The 22951-nt window shown below is 36.4% G+C and overlaps 2 protein-coding genes across 9 annotated transcripts in view; both read left to right on the forward strand.

Annotated features, from left to right (window-relative positions):
• The window catches only part of LOC137250804 (3',5'-cyclic-AMP phosphodiesterase-like), an 801094-nt gene extending 797987 nt beyond the window's left edge, over positions 1-3107 (forward strand). Inside the window, exon 6 of the mRNA XM_067784344.1 lies at positions 2952-3107. Coding sequence (XP_067640445.1) covers positions 2952-2955 — 4 coding nt within the window. The 3' untranslated portion in view covers positions 2956-3107. The remainder of the gene's footprint in view (positions 1-2951) is intronic.
• The window catches only part of dnc (phosphodiesterase dunce), a 731124-nt gene that overhangs the window by 235581 nt on the left and 472592 nt on the right, over positions 1-22951 (forward strand). The gene's annotated exons all lie outside the window — the stretch shown is intronic.

Below are 22951 nucleotides of genomic sequence, written 5' to 3' on the forward strand. Positions count from 1 at the left end.
ATTCACCTCTATAGTTATGGAAGGATTTTTAGCGAACAAGCAAACGGATGTCATCTACACGGACTTCAGCAAAGCATTTGATACCGTCAACCATGAGTTGCTTATTCATACGCTAGATTTACTGGGCTTTCCGTTTTACCTATTATTGTGGCTGAAAAGCTATCTTTCTAACCGGACCCAAAAAGTCCTGTTCAAGTGCTCTTTGCCCTTTTCATTAATTTCCACAGACAATATTATATTCCCATACTATAATGTATGCGGATGATGTAAGACTTTGCTACACTTATTGTTCTACCGATTTGAGTTCCTTGGATCTTCTTCAGGCCGACTTGGACTCGTTCCAATGTTGGTGCACAACAAATTTACTAGCTTTAAATTGCTCTAAATGTAAGCATATGACATTTTACCGAGTGAAGCCAGCATTGAAATCTTATGTAATAGATGGTACGCCTTTGGAGCGTATATCTATTGCAAATGATCTAGGTGTCCTTTTTGATCCGAAATTGAATTTTAACGTGCATATTTCATCTATAGCCAACAAAGCGTTGGGTTTACTTGGATTTGTTAAAAGATGGGCTAAAGAGTTCGATGATCCGTACCTCACTAAGGTTCTTTACACATCGCTGGTTCGTTCAATACTCGAGTATTGCTCATGCGTTTGGTCCCCTGTTTCTCAAAAGCATATAAAGCGTCTTGAGTCAGTACAAAAGCAATTTTTGATATTTGCATTGCGCGGCCTTAATTGGGACTCAAGTCTCCACCTTCCTCCATACAGAAGTAGACTTCTTCTTATCAACTTACCCACTCTGGAAAATCGGAGAATATTACTGGGGGTATTGTTCATCCATAAGCTCATTATTGGAGAAATTGATTCCGCGGACCTCCTCAGCCGCTTGTTTTTTGCGGTTCTCCCTAGAGTATCCAGACACTTCGTTCCTTTCTATTTACCCCTTTGTCGACGAAACTTTGCTAAAAATAATCCTCTTCTTATCTGGTGCGCGCACTACAATGACTTGTATAGCTGCATCAGTCTTGAATGTACTTTTGCCACTATACGTAATGCAATACTTGCCTATCTAATTTAAGAGATACAAGCTAATTTAATTTGCCGGCATTTTATTCCTTCGATAAAAAACAGGAAATATCTCGCTTAAGGATGTAGGAACATTTATCAACATGTATCATTAAGAAGGAACAAGACAGTACTGTGTTGATTGGAATCTGGTGCATTCCAGCAACGTAAAAAGCATGCTTTTTTATGAGTCACTGACCGGAATCGTATGCATTCCGGCAGTATAATCTTATGGGTCAGGCATCGAGCTGATTGGAATCTGGTGCATTCCAACAACACAGGTCATGTTACTTTTTTATGCCTTGTGATGGCGTATCCTTATTACACTACTCTTAGCACTGCCGGATTCCCATAACATGCTGATTGGAATCTTGTTGCATTCCAACAGGGAGATTGGAATCCACTGCATTCCGAAATCATGCTGAGCGGAATCTGATGCATTCCGCCAGTATAAGATTTCGGCATAAGATCTTATTTCTGCTCATATTTCTTATTATTATTATATTCTGAAATTAAAGAGTAATGTTCATTAATATTTCTTTGTTTGTAATATAACATTGTTGAAATCTCGATATATCTTAAATTTTATCTTTTGAGTTGTATATTTATTTATCTTTTATATTATGCAGTCGACCATAGTTTGTCGTCGACTTTAAATAATAAATAAATAAATAAGTAAAAAAATTTAAGGTTTTCCGGGTTTATATTTTTATCAATATCTCCAAAACCGGATCTCCGGCATTAAAACTTTTTTACCTAAACATACTTCGTTCACATATCTATATGTTTTTAAAGTTTCAAAAGAATCGGTAGAAAGGTGTTAAACTAAATGTGTTGCAAACTTTGCAGTAAAAAATATTTGGCGGTTATTCGGTTTTATATTTTTACCGATATCTACAAAACGGGGTCTCGTGTATCAAAAAAATTTTACATAGCTAACAGCTGCATATATCTCCATATTTTTTTAATATTTCGATATAGTCGGTACAGAAGTGTTGAAATAAATGTATATTTAACATTGCGACCTCGTTTTATATATATTTTGCTCGATCTTTTGTCTATATCTTTTTAAGGTATTATGTAGGACGAGTAACGGCGATGCACTATAGCTCCAATTAGAGATATTTGCGTGATACCATATTTCAAAAAAAAAATTTTTTTTCTCCAAAAAAAACAAAGTTTGGCGGACTTCCCCACGAATTTACTTGCAATTTCCCTTATTTACAACCTTCTGCTAAGTTCGAATCACTAAACTGTTGAATAAATAACTCCAATATTGAATAATGGAAAAATGGCCTTTATTAAAATACTTCACAATAACACTTATACTTTGCAACTAGCTTGATTAATAACCAAACTGACTGATAGCTTAAATGAAACTGATTCTCGCCTCTACTGTTGTCGCCTTATTATACTGTCTGATTTCCTCGTTGCATATTTCTAGGCATTTCTAATTTCAGAACTTACTAGTTAGTTATAAATTTCTCAGCTACAACTACAGATGTATAATTTTTATAGCTTCTCTCATACCCCATGCGCTTGTATGTGTGAGCGACACTTCCACAATTATAATTGCATACCTTTAGGAGCATCTCAGATAAGATATCTGCATGTGTTTGTGCATCCCTTCTCCGCTGCGTGTACGTACATAGGTGTAGACAAAATGATTAAATTATTGATGTGCATTCACGTCACTGTTTAGCATCGGCATAGAGATGGCAGTACCCCTTAGTGTTGCTAACATTCGTAACAATATTAATAAACATATTAACACCTTTGCACAGCTTCTTTTATTCATTTTAATATACTTTTTGAATCTTTAAGAAATTTTCTGTAACATTAAATATTAATTATTTTCTCTTTTTCTTATCTTTTATAGGTAAGTCGCTCATTTAACAGATGCTCTTATTTTCCACTGGACACTTAGCACTTTTCGCAAATGCATTAATCTTTTTATGTCACATTCAAATCTCAGTATATTTCGTATACGTATGAGTATTTTCTTTACGGTACTGATTTAGCTGTACAACTTTACTAATGTGAGTAATTACACACGTTATCTAAATAGACATATCCTTACAAAAAATGTATACTATATAGATATGATATATGCATTAGGGTCGGCAAAAAAAAAAATATTTTATCGCTTTTGGTAAATTGAAAATAATGCTAAGGATATCGGAACATATAGCCTATCAAAAGTTTAGTTTTCTGTTTAATTGTTAAGAGGTGCCCCAATGCGGCTTAAGTTTCCCCATACAGATTTTATGGGACTTTGTTTATTTTTATAATTGTGTACCTGGCTATTACATTTTGTAGCGAAATCAACACTCTACATATTCTTATGAGAAATTTAGTAGTCAACAAAATTGGTCTTGGAAGATCTTTTGCTCAATTTGCTCATTCAGTAGTTATTCAAGTTCTACCTCAAATTGTATGTGAAATCGCGATAGGCCGAAAAAAAAAAGTGTTTTTCGCATTGATATGGTGAAAATATTGTTTAGGACATCCAAAATGCCTGTAAAAAGGTCACCTTTTTATTATAATGTTTAAAAGAACCTTATCGCCACATTAGCTGTTTCATAGAAATTGTATGGGAAAGGATAACCTTGAAGCTCGATTAACTACTAAATGAGTTAACTTAAAAGTTTGTTATTGATATTAGAGAAAAATTACAAAGTTTACAAACGGTGATGGTTACAAGGACATGTTTCTGAATTTCACTTCTTCATCAGCAAGCTTTTTTCGAGCTGAGTATTGAACTCGAAATCTTCAACATTCATACTTCATACTAGTGTAAAGGCAGATGGTTTTAACCAGTCAGCAGCCATATAAATGTCCCGCTGCCCGCTTTGCAATTGGTCTCTAGGTATTGCTGTTTGTTGCTATTCCTTTATTCACCAAGTTTGTGGTTTTTGGCTACTAAAGCATAGAGCCCTGGCACAATTTCTAACAAAACTTGACAGTTCCCCCATACGGTTTGCATAGAAGTATGAATGCCGCGATGAGGCACTATGAGACATAAAAATAAAAGGCCAAATTTCTATTGCCTCTCTTTTGGGATGACCTGAACAATATCTTTTCTTTAAAAAAACCTCATATGCAAACATTAGGGGGTTTAAAATCCTTTTTCACCTACATATATGCTTCTAAAGAGTAGGCATCTTTTTTTTACACTAACAAACTTGTAGTAAGGGGTGCCCCCATAAATTCAGAAAACAAACACAGAAACACATTTTTTCAGAAAACATTAGTCAGAACCCTTTTTTCAGAAAGACAGAATTCGGAGGTCAAAATTCAGAAGCGAAGTCTCAGAAGTCAAATTTCAGGAATCAAAATTCAGAAAGTAATCAGACGACAGAAAAAACATAAAATTGCTCTCGTTTATTTATTTGGAAGGTATTTTGTACATATTGTAACGACTTTACTTGCAAATCCACTTATTTGCCCTTCTGCTAAGTTCGAATCACTAAACTGTTGAATAAATAACTCGAATATTGAATAATGGAAAAATTGCCTTTATTAAAGTACTTCACAATAACACTTATACTTTGCAACTAGCTGGCTTAATATCGAAACTGATATCTTAAATGAAACTGACTTTCAAAACAATACTACTATGGCTCGCTAGATAGCGTCTTAATCGAAACTGCTTGATAGCTCAAATCAAACTGAATTCCAGCGCCTCTACATTTATTGCCTTTTATACTCTCTGATTTCAACGATCGCATCTTCTAGGCGCTTCCATTTCCAGAATCTACTAGATGCCATCAGCTCTCAAACTTCTCAGCTGTAACTACAATTTCACGCTTTTATAGCTTCTCTCATTGCATACTTTCAGAAGTATCACAGATATATGCATGTGTTTGTACATTGATTCTCCGCTGCTCGTATACGTACATGGTACATATGTGTAGACGCAATTATTGTTTTGTTTATGTAGATACATAATGATTGATCTATGGATGTGCATGATATCACTGTCTAGCATCGGCTTAGAGATAGCAGCACCCCTTAGTTTTGCTAATATTAGTAAAAATATAAATAAAAAGTAGCACGATGTAAAATTTTGAAGTGTCTGCAAGCATATAATTAATTAAAACGTTTTCGCGTTTATCTTTTTCGAATGAATTTACAGGGATTCAAGCGGTTGATAATAGGAATAGGCTTTATAGCTCCAAAGCTTCCGCATCCCAATTGTCACATATTTAGCAGGCGGGGCTCTGGCGACCCCAAGTTCCTCATGGAACCATGGGGTGGGAGGACGGAAGAGCCTAGAGGGTTTAATGTGGTCATAATAATCGTTCCCGAGATGCTTGGGCTAGTACCTTAATGGTGATTTGTTACCGGAAGGTACCAACCTATATCCGGCAAAGGACCATCAACATCGATAACACTCCCCAAAGCCTTCGGGAAGTGTCTTTATCGTTAATACAACAACAACAACAAATTAATTTAAAATACTAAACAAAAGCTCGCTTATATTTTTCTTGTGTTTTCGATATTGCTCGCCTACAGCTGAAAAATGCAGCGATTTTATTTCTGTTATTACTGTTCGTTTTTTATTTTATTTATGAAATTAAATATGTTAGGGTGTGTCCCAAACGCACTTCGAATGACGTTGTGCCACACTTCGATAGAATTATTTGTTCGGCCTTCACTGAATTTGGTGCTATTATAGATAATACATCCATAATTCGATTGGATATAACGCCTTCTTTCGATGTTGCTGTGTTCCAGGAACTTACCAGATGGCTCAAAAAAAAAATTCAGAAATTAAATTTCTTAAGTCAAAATTCAGAAAGTAATCAGAGAGCAAAAAAAACATTAACGTTTTTCTCAGAGTGGAACTAGTATTTTTTGCGTAAGTGTACCTGCATATTTTATCTACACTCATGCGCTAGCAATGTTGCTATATTCATGAAGCTTCCTGTAATTTTCTTACTGTGACCAAGAATTCATTCCGTATCCAGCATAGCGTTGAAGTCGGTGAACCTAATTTCACTATCAAAATAGGGGCGATACTCATATGGCTTACCCGATTTGTTGTGCAAGAACGTCTTATTCTCGTTTTTCTTCCCTTTATGACATCCCATATTTGCTGATAGTCGTTAAGAAAAATTACCTTCCTTTGATCATGGCGAGACGTCACTTGGTAGCGCACCGCTATTTTATTCATTTTTTAAACTATTATTAGAAGCCAACGTTTCGCTAATGACTATTAGCTTCATTAGGAGTACGTAGCATTTATTTTGTATGTACCAACATGGAGAAAATTTTTTGATCTCAAAACCCTTTTGCTCGCGGTATGGCGCAATCAAAAATGTTAGGCAAATCTAAACGTAAACATAGTTCATGGAAGTGTTATGCTATGTTGGGGAATATATGGTGTACGCGTAAGTGGTGTAGTCCGTACAATGTAGCGTAATGTGGAAACAAGATACGGTGGGATGGTAGGAAAGGAAAGATTAGAAGTGAAAACAGAAGCAGATTTCTATAGATTGTGCTAACGATTTGTCATCGATTAGTTTCCGGTTTGTTATAAACGGGATTTGGACGTTTAATACAATTCTGATCGACTAGCTATCGATTTCTTGCCAGTGTGTTATGACGAGGTAAACGGGAGTTATAGGATGTTACAAACTTGCTACCCATAGATAAGGTTATTGGTCTTTATCGGCAACTCATATATTTGTTATCGAAAAACTATCGATTTATTAACGAACAGTTCTTATCGGAGTGTTACCAAAGTTATTATTGAAATGTCATCGATATTTATGAATTTGATACGGTTAGAAATTCAATATAAAATCGCTGACAAATCTATAACCCGTTTAATAATTTATATACCAGCAACGCTAGAAATTATACATATATATGTCATTTTGTGATTTTACTACTAAATTTCCTAACTATCTGCGAAACATTTTCCACGAAATTATATACCTTGAATTACCTGTCACAGTTTTCCTGTACTTAACTGTGTACGTGTTTAGGCGAGTATTGATACTTTGCCGCCCCAAGAGGATTTGCTTTTGCTATTTACACGACTTTCCGTTGGGTGCCGTATTGTCTACCTACCTACTACGTTGTCACTTAATTAAGCCAACAACCAGGCAAGCAGGTGGTAACTTTGTTTGATAATTATAGTAATTTAGCTCTTTTCTTCACCAGCCCTGCTCTACGCTGCTGGAGATTTTCTAGACTGAATAATAATTAATGGTGAAAATAAGCTTTCAGTCAAGTATAAATGTCTCAATATGTACTTATGATTAATTGTCGGTATGTAAGTGAACGTTTTTAGTGCAATTACATGTCATTGTCTATTATGTTGAACTGGCCGGTCAATATTTGACTTAAATTTTGCCAATTACTATGCATGCGCTCTTTTGTCTTTGTCTGATGTTCGTATTTAGACTTACCTTTGAATATCATTATGCCAATTTCACACAGAGGCTTAATGAAATATTTAGTAAAGCTTTCTACATTAAAGACCGTATTGAACTCAATCTTCCATACAAAAAACAAATTCTTAATTATCTCATTATTGCTTTATTGAATGCCTAATAAAGTGAAAAATCTAGTCGGTTTTGCTTGGTGCTGCGAAACTTATGTCAATGTAACAAATGACAATCAGAAATAAATTACTTTCAATAATTCACAAATTCGTTATTAAATTTGAGTTTGACTTTATTTTATCAGAAAACTGTAAAAACATCTTACCGGTTATCAATTTGTGATTGATTTTTTATTAGAGTATTATTATGTTGTTGGCGGCCGTCGTGGTAGCGTACTCCACCTACAGCACCGAAGACCCTGGGTTCAAGTCCCGGGCAAAGCAAGTTCGAAAATTTTTTTCAGTTGAGAAATGTTTTGGCAAACACTCCAAATGCATTTCTGTCGTGCACAGCTTCTCACTGAAATGTCATCTTGCCTTGCAGATGCCTTTCGAAGGGGGCATAAAGCATGTACATTACATAGGTCCCGTTCCACCAGTTTGTAGTAAAAATTGAAAAGAACACGATACCAATTGGAAAAGCAGCTCGGCCTCAATATCCACGGAGATAAATAACACCATTTTTTTCTTTTTAAAATTGTCGCTGGAGCTTGCCATCCAATTCGCCTACAGACCTTTAGGGAATCCTTTTATATGTTTTCTCCACCACATGCTCTCCACTTCTGGCTTAAACTCACATACAAATTAGAACCAAAATTTAAATTTGACTTAATTTGGCGAGAAAGTTTTTTGATGTGCAAGCATCGCTGCTCACGATATGGGTAAATCCAGGCATCGGTATCGAAACAGGACGATGGGTTATGGGCGAGTAATCAATTTCTTATCAACAAGTTATCAGCTTGTATTTCGGTCAGTAATAGACAGGGGTGGCAGTTTGTTATCGAAGTGTTATTATTTTTGGTATCGATATCAAAAACGATCAATAAAATACCGATTTCTTATCGACGAGTTATTGGTTTATTAAAGAAAAGCTATAAAAAGTAGTGGATATGTTTTCGAAATGTTACGGATTTATTATCGAAAATTTTTCTATTATTTGTTGAAAAAATACAGCATACATACGATACATTGTCAAAAAATTATCGAGTTAACGAAAAGTTACCAAATGGATGGCAATATTGAAAATTGGTTATGGGCTTGTTAAAAGTTTGATATGAAAAAAGTTATCGATTTTTCGTTCGAAAAGTTATCGATTCATTATTGGAGTGTTATTTTATTGTTTTATGCGTGCTATCGATATGTTATCGACTACTCACCATTTTGTTGTAAAACAGATACAGATAATACTTCAATTGGAGTCTATGACATAACTGTAGGTTAGGTTAGGTTGAACTGGCCGGTCAATAAAGACCTCACATAGATTGAATGTGTCCATAGTATTACCAGAATTTGTTTGTCGATCAAACGGAAGAACCCCAATCAGATGCCAGAACATATGTTATATAATAACTCCGCCCTCTTGGCAAAACTAGCAGCTTTCTAGGATCCAGCTTAATTGCTGCCTCGAGATTTGCCAACTCTGCCGCTTCTAATAGCTGGAATCTTGACCTGGCGAGCGCAGGACACGAACACAGAACGTGCTCAACTCTTTCTTCCTGCAGCTCACACTTCCTACACTTGCTGTTACTGACGAGACCTAATTTATAAGCATGTGATTCCAGAAGGCAGTGTCCATTCAGTATGCCCATTGTTCGCTCTAAGTAATTTGGTGTATGTTCCCTCACTCCATCCGTTGCCTACAATTTACAATCTACACTTAAAAAATTACATGCTTGATTTCCCTCTATCTTGAGAAAAAATGTTTACACAGCAGAAATCATTGGACAATTTCTTTTATGTCCGATTTACCAAGCTTTTTTTCTTTAACAATCGTTGCTTCAGCAGCACTTTTGTGATCTACACCCAAAAACCGATAGCAAAAAACTTATGACTAAAACAAGAAAACTAGACTGAAGGATTTGGCATATTTAAAGCGCATCATTTACTTATTTGACACCAATCGAGGGAACACCAGGGCGTATGAGCAACTTTAACGCATTCACAAAATTTAGATATCAAAAGTTTTCGTTTCTAATTGGCAAAGTAGCATTTCCCAAGCTATTTATTTTGCCAATATACTAACATTTAGCTATTTATGTTTTATGTGCTTGCAGAAGTCAAACATTTAGAACATGTAAGAATGCAGAAAATTAGTTATTTTTACGCTGCTTTAATTCGAACAATTTGAAAAGTCTCTGAAAAGTTGCATAGAAATAAAAATGCTTGAAATTTTATTTTGGTTTCTGCTGAACTAAAAACATTTTCATACACACAAACACATTTGTACATAGAAACTTAGGCAAATACTTAAGAAAAGTACCAGCAATATTTAGCAGATGCTTCGGATTTTAATTAGGAAATATTGGGGTTAAGATTTCTTCACAAATGTGTTGCTGACAGATCATAAGAGAGGATTTTACAAGCAAACTTCGTGTTTCAGAAAACTAAATTTTGGAACACATTTACTTATTTACGTACATATATCGCTATAAATATAGCTAAGTCACCTACATATGTACATACAAACTGAAACATGCATTGCTTAGCACGTCCAGAAACAATTTTTAAGTTAAATGCAACTAACTGAGTTTTCAGCCAAATTAAATAAAGAACAATGCTAAGTTCGGGTGTAACCGAACATTACATACTCAGCTGAAAGCTTTGGAGACAAAATGAGGGAAAATCACCATGTAGGAAAATGAACCTATGGTAATCCTGGAATGTGTTTATATGACATGGGTATCAAATGTAAGGTATTAAAGAGTATTTTAAAAGGGAGTGGGCCTTAGTTGTATAGGTGGACGCCTTTTCCAGATATCGCCATAAAGGTGAATCAGGGGTGACTCTATAATGTGTTTGTACGATATGGGTATCAAATTAAAGGTATTAATGAGGGTTTTAAAAGGGAGTGGCCCTTAGTTGTATATGTGAAGGTGTTTTCCAGATATCGACCTAAATGTGGACCAGGGGGACCCAGAACATCATCTGCCGGGTACCGCTAATATATTTATAAATGTAATACCACGAACAGTATTCCTGCCAGGATTCCAAGGGTCCAAGGGCTTTTGATTTCGCCCTGCAGAACTTTTTCATTTTCTTCTACTTAATATGGTAGGTGTCACACCCTTTTTCCAAAGTTTTTTCTTAAGTCAAAAAGCCAATACAATTACCATATTTCATCCCTTTTTTCGTACTTGGCATAGAATTATGGCATTTTTTTCATGTTTCGTAATTTTCGATATCGAAAAAGTGGGCGTGGTCGCAGTCGGATTTCGGCCACTTTTATACCAAGAGAAAGTGAGTTCAGATAAGTACGTGAACTAAGTTTAGTAAAGATATATCGGTTTTTGCTCAAGTTATCTTATTAAGGACCGAGCGGAAGGACAGACGGTCGACTGTGTATAAAAACTGGGCGTGGCTTCAACCGATTTCGCCCATTTTCACGGAAAAGAGTTACCGTCATATAATCTATGTCTCTACCAAATTTCACAGCGATTGGTAAATTTTTGTTCGGCATTAAAAGTATTTTAGACAAATTAAATGAAAAAGGGCGGAGCCACACCCATTTTGAAAGTTTCTTTTATTTTTGTATTTTGTTGCACACTGGAGTTGAATGTTGACATAATTTACTTATATACTGTAAAGATTTTTTGTTAAAATTTGACTTTTAAAAATTTTTATTTAAAAAGTGGGATCAGATTTTGCTAATTTTTATTAAGCACACATATAGTAATAGGAGTAACGTTCCTGCCAAATTTCATCATGATATCTTCAACGACTGCCAAAATACAGCTTGCAAAACTTTTAAATTACCTTCTTTTAAAAGTGGGCGGTGTCACGCCCATTGTCCAAAATTTTACTAAGCTTCTATTCTGCGTCATAAGTTCAACTCACCTACCAAATTTCATCGCTTTATCTGTCTTTGGTAATGAATTATTGCACTTTTTCGGTTTTTCGAAATTTTCGATATCGAAAAAGTGGGCGTGGTTATAGTCCGATATCGTTCATTTTAAATAACGATCTGAGATTAAGGCCCGGGAACCTACATACAAAATTTCATCACGATACCTCAAAATTTATTCAAGTTATCGTGTTAACGGACAGACGGACGGACGGACGGACAGACCTAAATCAAATTTTTTTTCGATACTAATGAATTTGATATATGGAAGTCTATATCTATCTTGATTCCTTTATACCTGTACAACCAACCGTTATCCAATCAAAGTTAATATAATCTGTGTGCAAAGCACGCTGAGTATAAAAATATGTAGCGTTTCAATTGTTTGTTCGTGCATGTATTTGTACTGGAACATACACATGTATACATTTGTAAGTTTTTATACGCATTAGTGCACCAGAAGCTTGTATTTGCTGCTAAATTTTTTGTGTATTTTCGACTTTTCCACTGAAATGCTGAAAATGCAAAAAAAAAATGCTGACAAAGCTAAATTTTCAAGCAAAGCTTCATTTCACTCATGACTTCCTAAAATACTGGCTAAGTTTTTCAGAGGAACACAATTTTTTAATAGAAAAAGTAAAAAAATTGTAAGTGAAACCTCCTCCTTCACTGAGACTAATAATATTCTATCGAAGATTTATAAGTTAGATTAGTTTCTCCGGTAGGGGAAGGTCACCTGGACAGCATGATGGTCCATTGTGTAACCCCATAAGATAACAGTTAGGTAAGTTATAACTATTTAGAGAACCGTTGCGTGGCAACGACGTTGCTTCGTATTAGATCGATCTTGACCCTGAATTAGCCATAGTGAGCCAAGACGGAAATAGTTTCGCGTATGGAAACTGCTGGACATTCAAGGATAAAGTGTCTCCATAATTCCAAGTCGTTATTCCTCCTCCATGCAGTTGCAGCAAGAGGAGTTTTCCAGTGTATATAGATATACCGTATGGACTCACCATCGGAAGATGAGCCTTAGTGAACCCAATAATTTCAGGCCAAAAGGATCCCACTACTCTGCAACAGCTACCGCCGCGTTTGCTAAGATGCCTGAAGATCTATATGTTTATGAAGAGGCCACAGTTGGCTAGGGGTACCGTATTCCCTAGAGCCATCTATATTCGATTCAGTTGTACCCATGCGCGGTAGGAGGTTCACGTTACAGTTGTCAGGTATATTGCTATGTCTAGGAACCCAGAAGATAGTAATATTTAAATATAGTACATTAGATCGCACCACAGCTGATCTTAGGGCTCTAACCGAAATACCTTCGCATCCTTTGTGCGGTAGCCTCGCTTAAAAGATGCTGCAGTGATTACGCAGCTTAAACATACGACTTACATCGCACTATTGACAGAAATCCATTCAACCTTCTTATCCATCTTCGATCCATCCGTGAACTAGTTAATCATTGCCCCATATTCATTCCCTTATCCACTCATTTGTTAAATGGATGAGCATTGTGATGCTTGTACTGGGGCAGTTGTTGTCACGCAATAAGCTTTCTTGTCTCAGATAAAGTCAAGGTTTGTAAGAATGCTGGATCGCCCTTGATAAGAAAGCCCATAGCCTATGGCAAGAAGCCTGATCAGTGACCGTGCTGATCGTTGTACTAACACTAACATTATGGTAAAACCCTCTAAGTGCGTCCCACCAGACCTCAGTACTATTTAGCAAGATCAGTTTGACTTTCACTTCATAAAACCATTGTATTACCCTTTGGTGGGAGTCCCCAACTTTTACCGGAGTCATTCGATGCCTCTTAGCGCAATTCTCCAAATTTGCGATCTAGGGGAGTTTCCTGTCCAATCAAATTCTCAGACACTTGACCCATCTAGAGTTCTTCGGTCGTGAGAATAGCTTATTTTATTTTGATATGGACTGTTACGAAAGTCCTCAATTCCCAAAAAAAAAAAAAAACGTTAGGTGCTCCTGCTTATCACGGGATATATACACTATGAAGGTAGGTATAACTGCTGTGGCCCAGATTTCCCTAGCACCTTATGAAAAGCCGTTATGATACCGCACAAGTTTAACAGAAGTGTTTGGCATCCTATTTCAGATTATCTTCCAGAGTTTTCAGAACATAGTCTCTGAAAGATCTTAGACGTTAACAATTTTTGTTGTTATATCGGCCTACTGATTTGTAGGAGCGCGGGTTCGAATCGAGCTCAAGGCCTAACAATAATTATTTTATCATTATTATTGTTATGATAAGTTTTTTCTTAATTGCAAATTTTATTAAATTAGAATAGAAAAAAGAAAAAATTTAGACAACTGCCAAAGCTCGTTGTATAGATCCATTTCGGGAACTGCTAAATTCCTTCATCGGCAACGTTTAGATTAAAAAAAAACTTATCATAACAATAATAATGATAAAATAATTATTGTTAGGCCTTGAGCTCGATTCAAACCCGCGATCTTAGACGTATTTTATCTAAAGCAGGAGATTTATTTACACAGAAAGTTTCTTTGGTAGTTACGGCCCCTGATCTACTTAGTAAGCTTCTTGTTCCATTTTTCATTGCAGCCTAGCCATGTTGCTCTTAAAATTACACAGCTCGTAGTGCTCTTTCTTGTACTATTTCACTTTTCCTGAGCTTTGTACACATAAAAGTTTCAAGTTCCCCCTCCCCCCCCCCCTTTGCGTGTCCTTAGGACTGCTGGTTATTCTCTCACTTCTTGTCAGCTCAATAGCCATATCATTTTTTCGATTCCCCTATGACTCGACACTGAAACAACTGATATTTCAGGAGTGTCGGCTAATGCAGGTAGAAGTTGCTTGCATTCTCCTACTACATTTGGGCTAGTTAGAGGCGCAGCTACTACCGTTGGTGGTGCTTTTCTCTTAAATACGTTCCAGATTCGTCATTGTACGACCTTCTTACTTCCTCCTTTTCTACTGACATCGGATTCTATCGAGTTGCCGAAAGCGCCTTCGGCCAGAGTTGTTTATTTAGAAAAGATATCTTCACTATTCGCACCCTTATTGCATATCAAGAAATTTCTCAAGTAATTTTAACACGAAAGATGTTGGACTTTTTGGCCTGAAATCTTTGGCCAGCCCATACCCCCTATATCCCGACTCCGGATAAAAACCACACTTTTTTCATCCACGAGCACGGAATGTGGCTTTGCGAATGAAAAATATTTATTTTAGCTACTTTACTATGCCTTTTGTAGTCTTTTGCAGCATAGGGCAAATACCGACTATATGGCGAGAATCTATTTATTGTCCAGACAACTTTATCTTCTCCCAGATACTGTCCTATTAGTACCTCACTTGCTTCCTCCGGCACCGTTTTTGTTATTTGCAACACCGTTCCGGGGACATTCGGAAAAGAGCATTTATAAGAATGTTAAGGGTTTAAGCTGATGACCCTGCCCGTTTTCCATCTGCGCACTTGAAAAAAGGCTTATTTGAATAGTCGTTTGCTAGCATGGACTCTATATGTTCGCAACTTTCTCGCCAGGAGTTTATTCTTGCTCTGGTCTTATGCTCTTGCATGAATGTTCTATACTCCTGAAAGTCACATTTTGAATGGCACTCGCTGAGGATCGGCATCTCCAAGGTTGTTATCCCGCCAGGCCGGGAAGGTTTTTCGGCTTCTTGACTGAAAGCTTTTTTTCACTTTACGCGGCTATCTATTTTATATGAAGATGTGTGTCTGATTTCAACACAGCCAATCACTGGCCATCCCGTTGCAGAGTTGACTCCGAGATGCTTGTTTTGAATTTTTGGAGCAGTACTTTAGTTTCACTATCCCAGTCTATTACGAATAGGACCATACTATGATCAGAATTTGAGATCTTTTTCGACAGCTCCCAGTTCCTTACTGACAGGCTCTTGGTATCAGTTCCTATCGGGATAGCTACTTTAAATCTTTCGGAAAACCCACCAATATTGCTTATACTGTTTAACCATATTATCTGAGGAGTTGTGAGACCAATCAGATAAATCATTGTTATATTATTTTCGCTAACCTTAGGTCAACAGAAATCTCACAGGCAGATAAACATACACACAAGGTTTTATGCGGGCATGTGAGAATGTATGGTACAAATCTCACAAGAGATATAACATTTCTTTAAACATTTGTATGTACATACGTTGTTTGCTATTGCAACAGTTGCCGAATATCTACTGCTGTACACTGAAAGAAATGGTGCTAGTAAAATCAACAAATCGGTTCTGTTGTTCTTGACTTAACGGAGATTCGGTGAAATTGATCGAATTATAGTTAATTCGACCGAGTTCTTTGTCAAGCGGACAAATTAGTTTAGTCATTTCAACAGAAGAGAAATTGTCGCTCTTAAGTTAACAAAATTCTGTAAAATTGAAAGATTCCTAATCAATCTAACTGATTTTTTTGTTAACTCAACTGATCTCACTGGTCATTTCAACAGTCAATACATGAGCAAATTTCAAAGAGAATTTTACGCTCACTGCGCTCTCTACTTTGTACATATGTACGCTGTGTACTATATGTATGCACATATTTACGTATGTATATGGCGGCCGCCATGGTGTGATGGTAGCGTGCTCCACCTACCACACCGAAGACCCTGGTTTCACACCCCGAGCAAAGCAACATAAAAATTTTAGAAATAAGGTTTTTCAATTAGTAGAAAATTTTCCTAAGGGGGGTCGCCCCCCGGCACTGTTCGGCAAGCATTCCGGGTGTATTTCTGCCATGAAAAGTTCTCAGTGAAAATTCATCTGCCTTGCAAATGCCGCAACATAGGTACTTTCGTACAAAGCTGTCGCAACAACTTTTTTTGTTCATTTGACTACTAAAGCGGTCAATTACGAATCAACGATTTGTGCGCAGTTGATTCAACATCTTGTTGCGATGGATAAAAATTGACAAGAATTTCGGTTGAATTAACCCGTATTCCGGTTGATTTTACCAGTCCTTTTCTTCCAGTGTAAATTTCCTGCTGTATCTACTACACAAAAGGCATTGGGTCCCAGAAGATATACACAATCAATATGACTCTTTAGAGTTAACCTCTATAGAGAGAAACATTGTGTGGTATGATGAATGGTTTATGTATTCGCAACACAAATATAAACTTTTTATGAGTACTAGCGAAATACAAAATTTCAGCTGAAGAAGATACTGCTGAGCGGGAAAACAATGGCAATGCCATGGGAAGAGAAACAAAGAAATGTATTGTGGTGAATAATAAAATATGATTTATTTGTTTATTTCAAGCAAATTTGCATATATTTGTGCAACAATAATTTTGATAAATTTAATTAAAGTAAATATTAAAATTGTGATTCTTTGTGTTACGGTCGTCGTTAATTAACATTTTAATACACTAAAACTTCAAAGCGTAATCTTAACTTCAACCCCTATGCCAGTGTCTTGCCGTCTCCTTTTACAATCAAGACCAAAATTTTTGTATGTGATACTACCGTAAATTAAAATATTGCTGATTTTGGGCATTAGAAAGCAAACAAATTTATTTAACTAATTAATTTAACAAATCCTCATGTTGACTTCTGTGCGATACCGCTAACGTATCTTTGATAGCTGGCAACAATTGTTAACACCAAAGGAATTAATATCGTTTTCCACCCGGGCCTTGCTGCAGCAGAATAAAGGCCACTTGTTGCTGTTGTAGCGATGGCGACCGCTCGCTTGCTCTTCTTCTGTAGTCGTCTTCCGTTAAATGCCTTTTCGAGCATCATCTTCCATTCGCATTATAGGGGCTAGCCAGCATACGCGTTATGTTATAAATCGCTGAACTATTATCACTATCATTAAATCTTATTCAGTACTGAGTTTTTTTTAAGCGGGGATTACCCCTATTGCTTTAATTTATTTAATAATTTGGGAAAACTTTAAACAACGTGACATCAGGACGGACAAGGCGACAGCTGTTTCAATTATAACTTTTTTAAATCTCTTCAAAGCCTTTTCTCCCGGGAGAGGGAATCGAACCCGCACTCCTACGATGGTTGAAGTGTTATAAACGCATTCACCCACGTCATGCCTTAGTTGTTGTAAACCTTATCTCAATTGCCTTCCTTTCATTTTTTCTTTTATTCATAGTCCATACTTCGTATGGCATCATATAGTAAAGTTATGCGTTGGTAAGGTGGTTTCAGAGAAACTTGGTGTTGAAGAGATTTGAAAAAGGTATAATCGAAAGAGCTGTCGCCTTGTCCATCCTGATGTCACGTTGTTTAAACCTATTCAGTACTGTGCCTCACCATCGCGCAAAAATCCAAAAATTCATAAACCTTTTCTCGCGAACATATTCAGAGCCGCCTCATCAAATGCTGTTTTTCGTTTGCCGCGAGTGGACTTAAAATTCTCAATTCCATTTGCCATTGATCAATTGCCAGTTGTTCAGCCTGATGCTGTTGTTTGTGTTAATGTGGGTTCTAAGATAAACGAGTTTCTTTACTATTTCGTAATTATGGCTGCCGAGAGTGGCGTGGTTTTCACGTTAAAAATGAGCTGATGCCAGCAGGTACTACGCTTTGTCCTCAAACTCGTGCTTTTTTTTCTCAATTTGGATTAAGCAGCCTTACGTCGCGGGGGTTCAGGCCGTTGATAACAATGTTATCAGATTATGCCAAGCTCAGAATTTTCAATTTAAATTCGAAAATTTACATTTTAGATTCAGAAAGTTACAATTCAAGTTCAGAATTTCCAATATAAGTTCAGAAAATTATTACTCAAGTTCAGATAAGTACATTTTAATTTCAGAAAATAAAAATTTAAGATCAGAAATTCCAATTTAAGTTCAGAAATTAACAATTCAGATTCATAAAGTTACAATTCAAGTTCAGAATTTCGAATTTAAGTTCAGAAAATTACATCTCAATTTCAGAAAATAAAAATTCAAGTTCAGAATTCCAATTTGAGTTCAGAAATTAACAATTCAGATTCATAAAGTTACAACTCAAGTTCAAAATTTCCAATTTAAGTTCAGAAAATTATAATTCAAGTTCAGAAAATTACAATTCATGTTCTGAAAATTTGTCAGGTATTTTTTCTTTCATCTAATGGAAATAAATGTATGTATAAATGTTTAGCGCTAATTATTTGATGCATGATTATGAAGGCTCACTATCTGTTAAGGAAGCATGGGACTTCTTAACTCATTCAAATCAATTTTGCTCACAGCAAAGAAAAAAACCGCTTTCTTTCCTCTCTTCCACTCTCTTTTCTGCTCATAAAAATCAGTTCATCCAACTATATTCTAAGGTGCTCAACCATTGATCTGCATTGAGTATGGCAGCAGTGACGACGAAGATATGACCCCCAGTGGGTTAGGCGGTCAGAGTATACCCGCGGTAGGTATGCCTGTCGTAGCACGCGACTAAAATACCAGATTCAAGGGGCTGTATAGTGCAACCCTTCAGGTTCAATATACAGCTTCTCCAAACCCAATTGTCAACCTCACCTATCCGCGGCGAATCCTGTTTCACTAACAGACGAGGCTCTGGTCCATGAGGAGCTTGGGGTAGGGAGGGAGGTATGGCCTGAAGGTTTAATGTGGCTATATAAATCGTTCCCGAGATAGTCGGGCTAGCACCTTAATGGTGCTGTGTTACCGGAGCGTTCCGGATCTGTATCCTACAAAGGACCATCACATCGATAACACTCCCCAAAGCCTTCGGGGAGCAACCTTATCGCTACAACAACAACAACAACAGCGTCCACACTCCCGCAAATAACGTAATGTGTCCACCTGCCCCTCGTAACTCTGAGGGGGTCTCTCCCTTCCACTGCTTCCAAACTGTGGTGTCGAATGAAGTACTTTCATGGCCGGTGCGTCTTTATGCACTTGTTGCAAACAGTTATCCTCCGTTTGATTTCTTAGCTCGGGATGTACACACCTTGGAAAAACTTGGGTTACAATATATCCAAGCCACGATTGTCAACGAAGCATCAACACTTCCGCACGTAACAGGTAAGCATTACATTACGTAGTACGAATTGGAATAACTTTTAAAAAATAACACCGTGCTTATAAACTTCTCAATTTGAATTGTATTTTTCTGAACTTGAAATGTAATTTTCTGAAGTTGAATTTTAATTTTCTGAACCTGAACTGTAATTTTCTGAATTTCTAAATTTGAATTGCAATTTTCTGAATTTGAGTTGTTAATTTCTGAACTTAAACTGGAAAAGGTGTAGAAAAATGGTATGGCTTCTTAAGTATTTTTTGGTGTCACACAGTTGTAATTTTCTCTTTCGAAACTAATTTGAATTTAATACTCCATAAGATCCATTACAGAACGAATTTATGACAAGTAATTGGTATGCTCCAATAAACATCACACAATAGACATATATGTGATATCAGTGCTCAATTATTGACGATGAAAATACAAGTAATCAAGGAATCAGCATTAATCAATCATCACAACAAAAGTCATACATACGTAGAAACACACCTATATTTCTGCTTCTAATGTAGTATAAAAAATCAGTTCTAGGAATATGTACACCGCTACTGCAATTCACTTCAGCGCTTTCACCTGTAGAAATGACAATGACTGGCGTAATGATTGCTTGTGATGTTTGTATGTGCACGTCATAAATGGTAGCAGCAAACTAACTGTTCATACTCCCTTTAGGCTCATATTTCACTTGTTGTTCAACTGCAGTTACAGTTGAATGACTATCAAGTTGACTTGCACGCAAGTGATCATAAAAATCCAGTTATCAGTTAGCACCTGCATTTATTTTACTTTACTAGGTCATACAAAAACAATAACTGGAAAAGTAGAAAAAAAAATTGATGGCAGTAAGCGTTATCACTAAGCAACAAATTTAAAACTGAACAAAGAAAGATAAATATTTGTAGGTAAATGGAGCATAGCTAAATCAATTTGAAAATCTCACTGAGAATAGCAATGTAATACAGCTTGTTTCTTTAAAAGCATTCACTAATATCTGCACCGCTCTTAAAAAATTTGACTTTCATTTCTATTTAATATTTTACTTGTACGTAGAAGCTTTACTTCAGCGCAGTATAAATGTAGAGAGTTTTAACCTTGTGACGCACTTCTTTACTGCTGAGGTGTGCTCGGTCCGTCCAGGGTACCTGTAAGTAGGGGGGAGGGTGCCTACTCCTTGATAAATTAATAAAAGTATTTTTCCAATTAATTTATATACGTGTATTTTGCAAATTTCAAAAAAAGTGTACACTACTCTATAGCCCTGTCTGTATAAGATCTAGCGGAGGTAGAGTCCCTCTGCTAATCTCTACGGTCGGCTGGAGTAGAATCCTCCGATATATACGCACGCTTATATGCTAACATACTGTGACGAATGTTAGCAATTTCGATGCATCACTGTGCTGCTGGTAAATAAATAAGCAGCTCTTCTAGAAAGTTGTTCGTGAAAAGTCTAGACCCTTGGAGATTTATGCGAACGAGGCAACAGAGGGCATAAAACCAGCGCAAGCTGAGCAATAATCAGTCAGTTTGATTTAAATACGCTATCAGTGAAGTACGCGATAATTGTAATTGTGAAGTAGTGTTGTGAATAAAGACCATTTGCCATACTGAATGTTGGAGTTATTTATTCGGCAGTTCAACGAAGTTCAGAAGGTACATAATAATCAGAAATTCCCAAAATTCGTTACAATACATTTCCCTTGGTCCATTGCCTTTAGCATGTTTGTATGTATATATGCATGCTTTCAGCAGTGTCCGTGAATTTGGGATCACTTCATACCGCTAGTCCTTAAATCAGTGCTACATGCGGGCAGACCTGATTTTCATATTTATAATATTTTAAGTGCGAAACGAAAATATATCATTTGAGTGCCATTATTATAAATTCAATTTACATACATATTTACATATAAATATGGTATGTAAATATGTATGCATGTGTGTTTTTATGATTAATAATTAAATTTATACGTAATTATTAAAATAGTTGAGTGTTTCGAAAATATTTAAGTATGAGGAAAATTATGTATGTTGTGAGGATTAAAAGTCCTCAACTTTTGGTGTCCTCACAACCTGAAGATCACAGAGCATGGAACGTGCTATTACTGCCAAGGCCCAATTTAAAAGCTTTTAACGCCAGAAGGCAGTTTTCAGTGAGGCAACCCATCACCAGCCTCCACTCCCTTCTTTTCAATTATAAGAGTAACTTTGTTAGTCTATGATTGTAGATCCTGCACATGATCTTCAGCCCCGCGCTTGGTTCCACACCTTTCCAGCATGGTCGATAAATATCGTCTTATGTAATCTTGCCCAATCTGCTTATGATGTCTATAGTACAAACATCGCGGGATGCGGCCTTTTTAGTCATCTCATCTCTCTCGCTTTTTCATTTCCATCTATTCCCAAATTCACAGTGGCCAATATAGATGTATAGTTTTCCCTGTCCCGATTTTATTCTGAGGCTTATTACACCCTAACATGTTGTGATATGCGAAGTTATAGTCTGTTTGTCTAATATTTGATAAAGCCGTACCACTTTGGCCGTTTAGTCTTTGTCAAGCTGGACCGAGGCATTGAGTCTCGTTACATTTGCTCGCCGATATTCGGCGAAGCCTTTGGGGTTATTTTCAGGGCCCCTTTTATACTACTAGTATTTTCTTTTCAAAAAAAAAAAATTGTTACCCTCATGTTGCACTCTTAAATTCTAACTTTTAAACTAGATCACCAGCGCTATGCGAAATGGCTCTATTTTTATGAAACGAAAGCCCTTTCCTCATTCAGTGAAACATTTTTAGGAATACATAAACCCAAGAGAGAGAATAAAAAAACCTACAGGAAAACATTTTTTCAAGAAAAGAAAACACTAGAAGCATTGAAATCATGCATATCCCCTCCAACTCCTTGATGTAGGCTCTTTTTATGTGACTGTCCATCAAGCAAGGGCTCTATAGTATGAATGGGCTTTACAATCGCTGTAAGTACGAACACCCCAGCAACAGTTTTGCTAAGATACTGTACAGATCCTGTAGGCTTTTATCAAACAGGAAGGGGCTGTTGTATTTGAAAAAATGGATGTTCCAAATTACCAAACCAGGTTAAAAATGTATGTAGTAGAGTTCTGTATACAATCCTCAATGAGCTTATTATAACCATAATATTGAAAATATACCGAAATTAAGAAAGCAGTCCAAATTTTGTATGGAATAACAAGTACATTCTATGCTATGCACAGTGTAAGCACAAAAAGCTCAGACATTTTCAAAGTTTATTTTCTGTGCTTTCAAGTTAAGACAGTAAAATATTTATAGAAAAAAGTTTAGAGAAAACGCTTGCCTACAAAAACTACATAAATATCAGATGTTAGTAGCATAAAAGCGCCGGGAAAATGCATTATAATTTTGAGCTTTAACAGTAAGCTCTTTTAAGTGAAAA

Source organism: Eurosta solidaginis, chromosome 4, assembly GCF_040869045.1.
Source record: "Eurosta solidaginis isolate ZX-2024a chromosome 4, ASM4086904v1, whole genome shotgun sequence".
In the NCBI taxonomy this organism is placed as follows: Eukaryota; Metazoa; Arthropoda; class Insecta; order Diptera; family Tephritidae; genus Eurosta; species Eurosta solidaginis.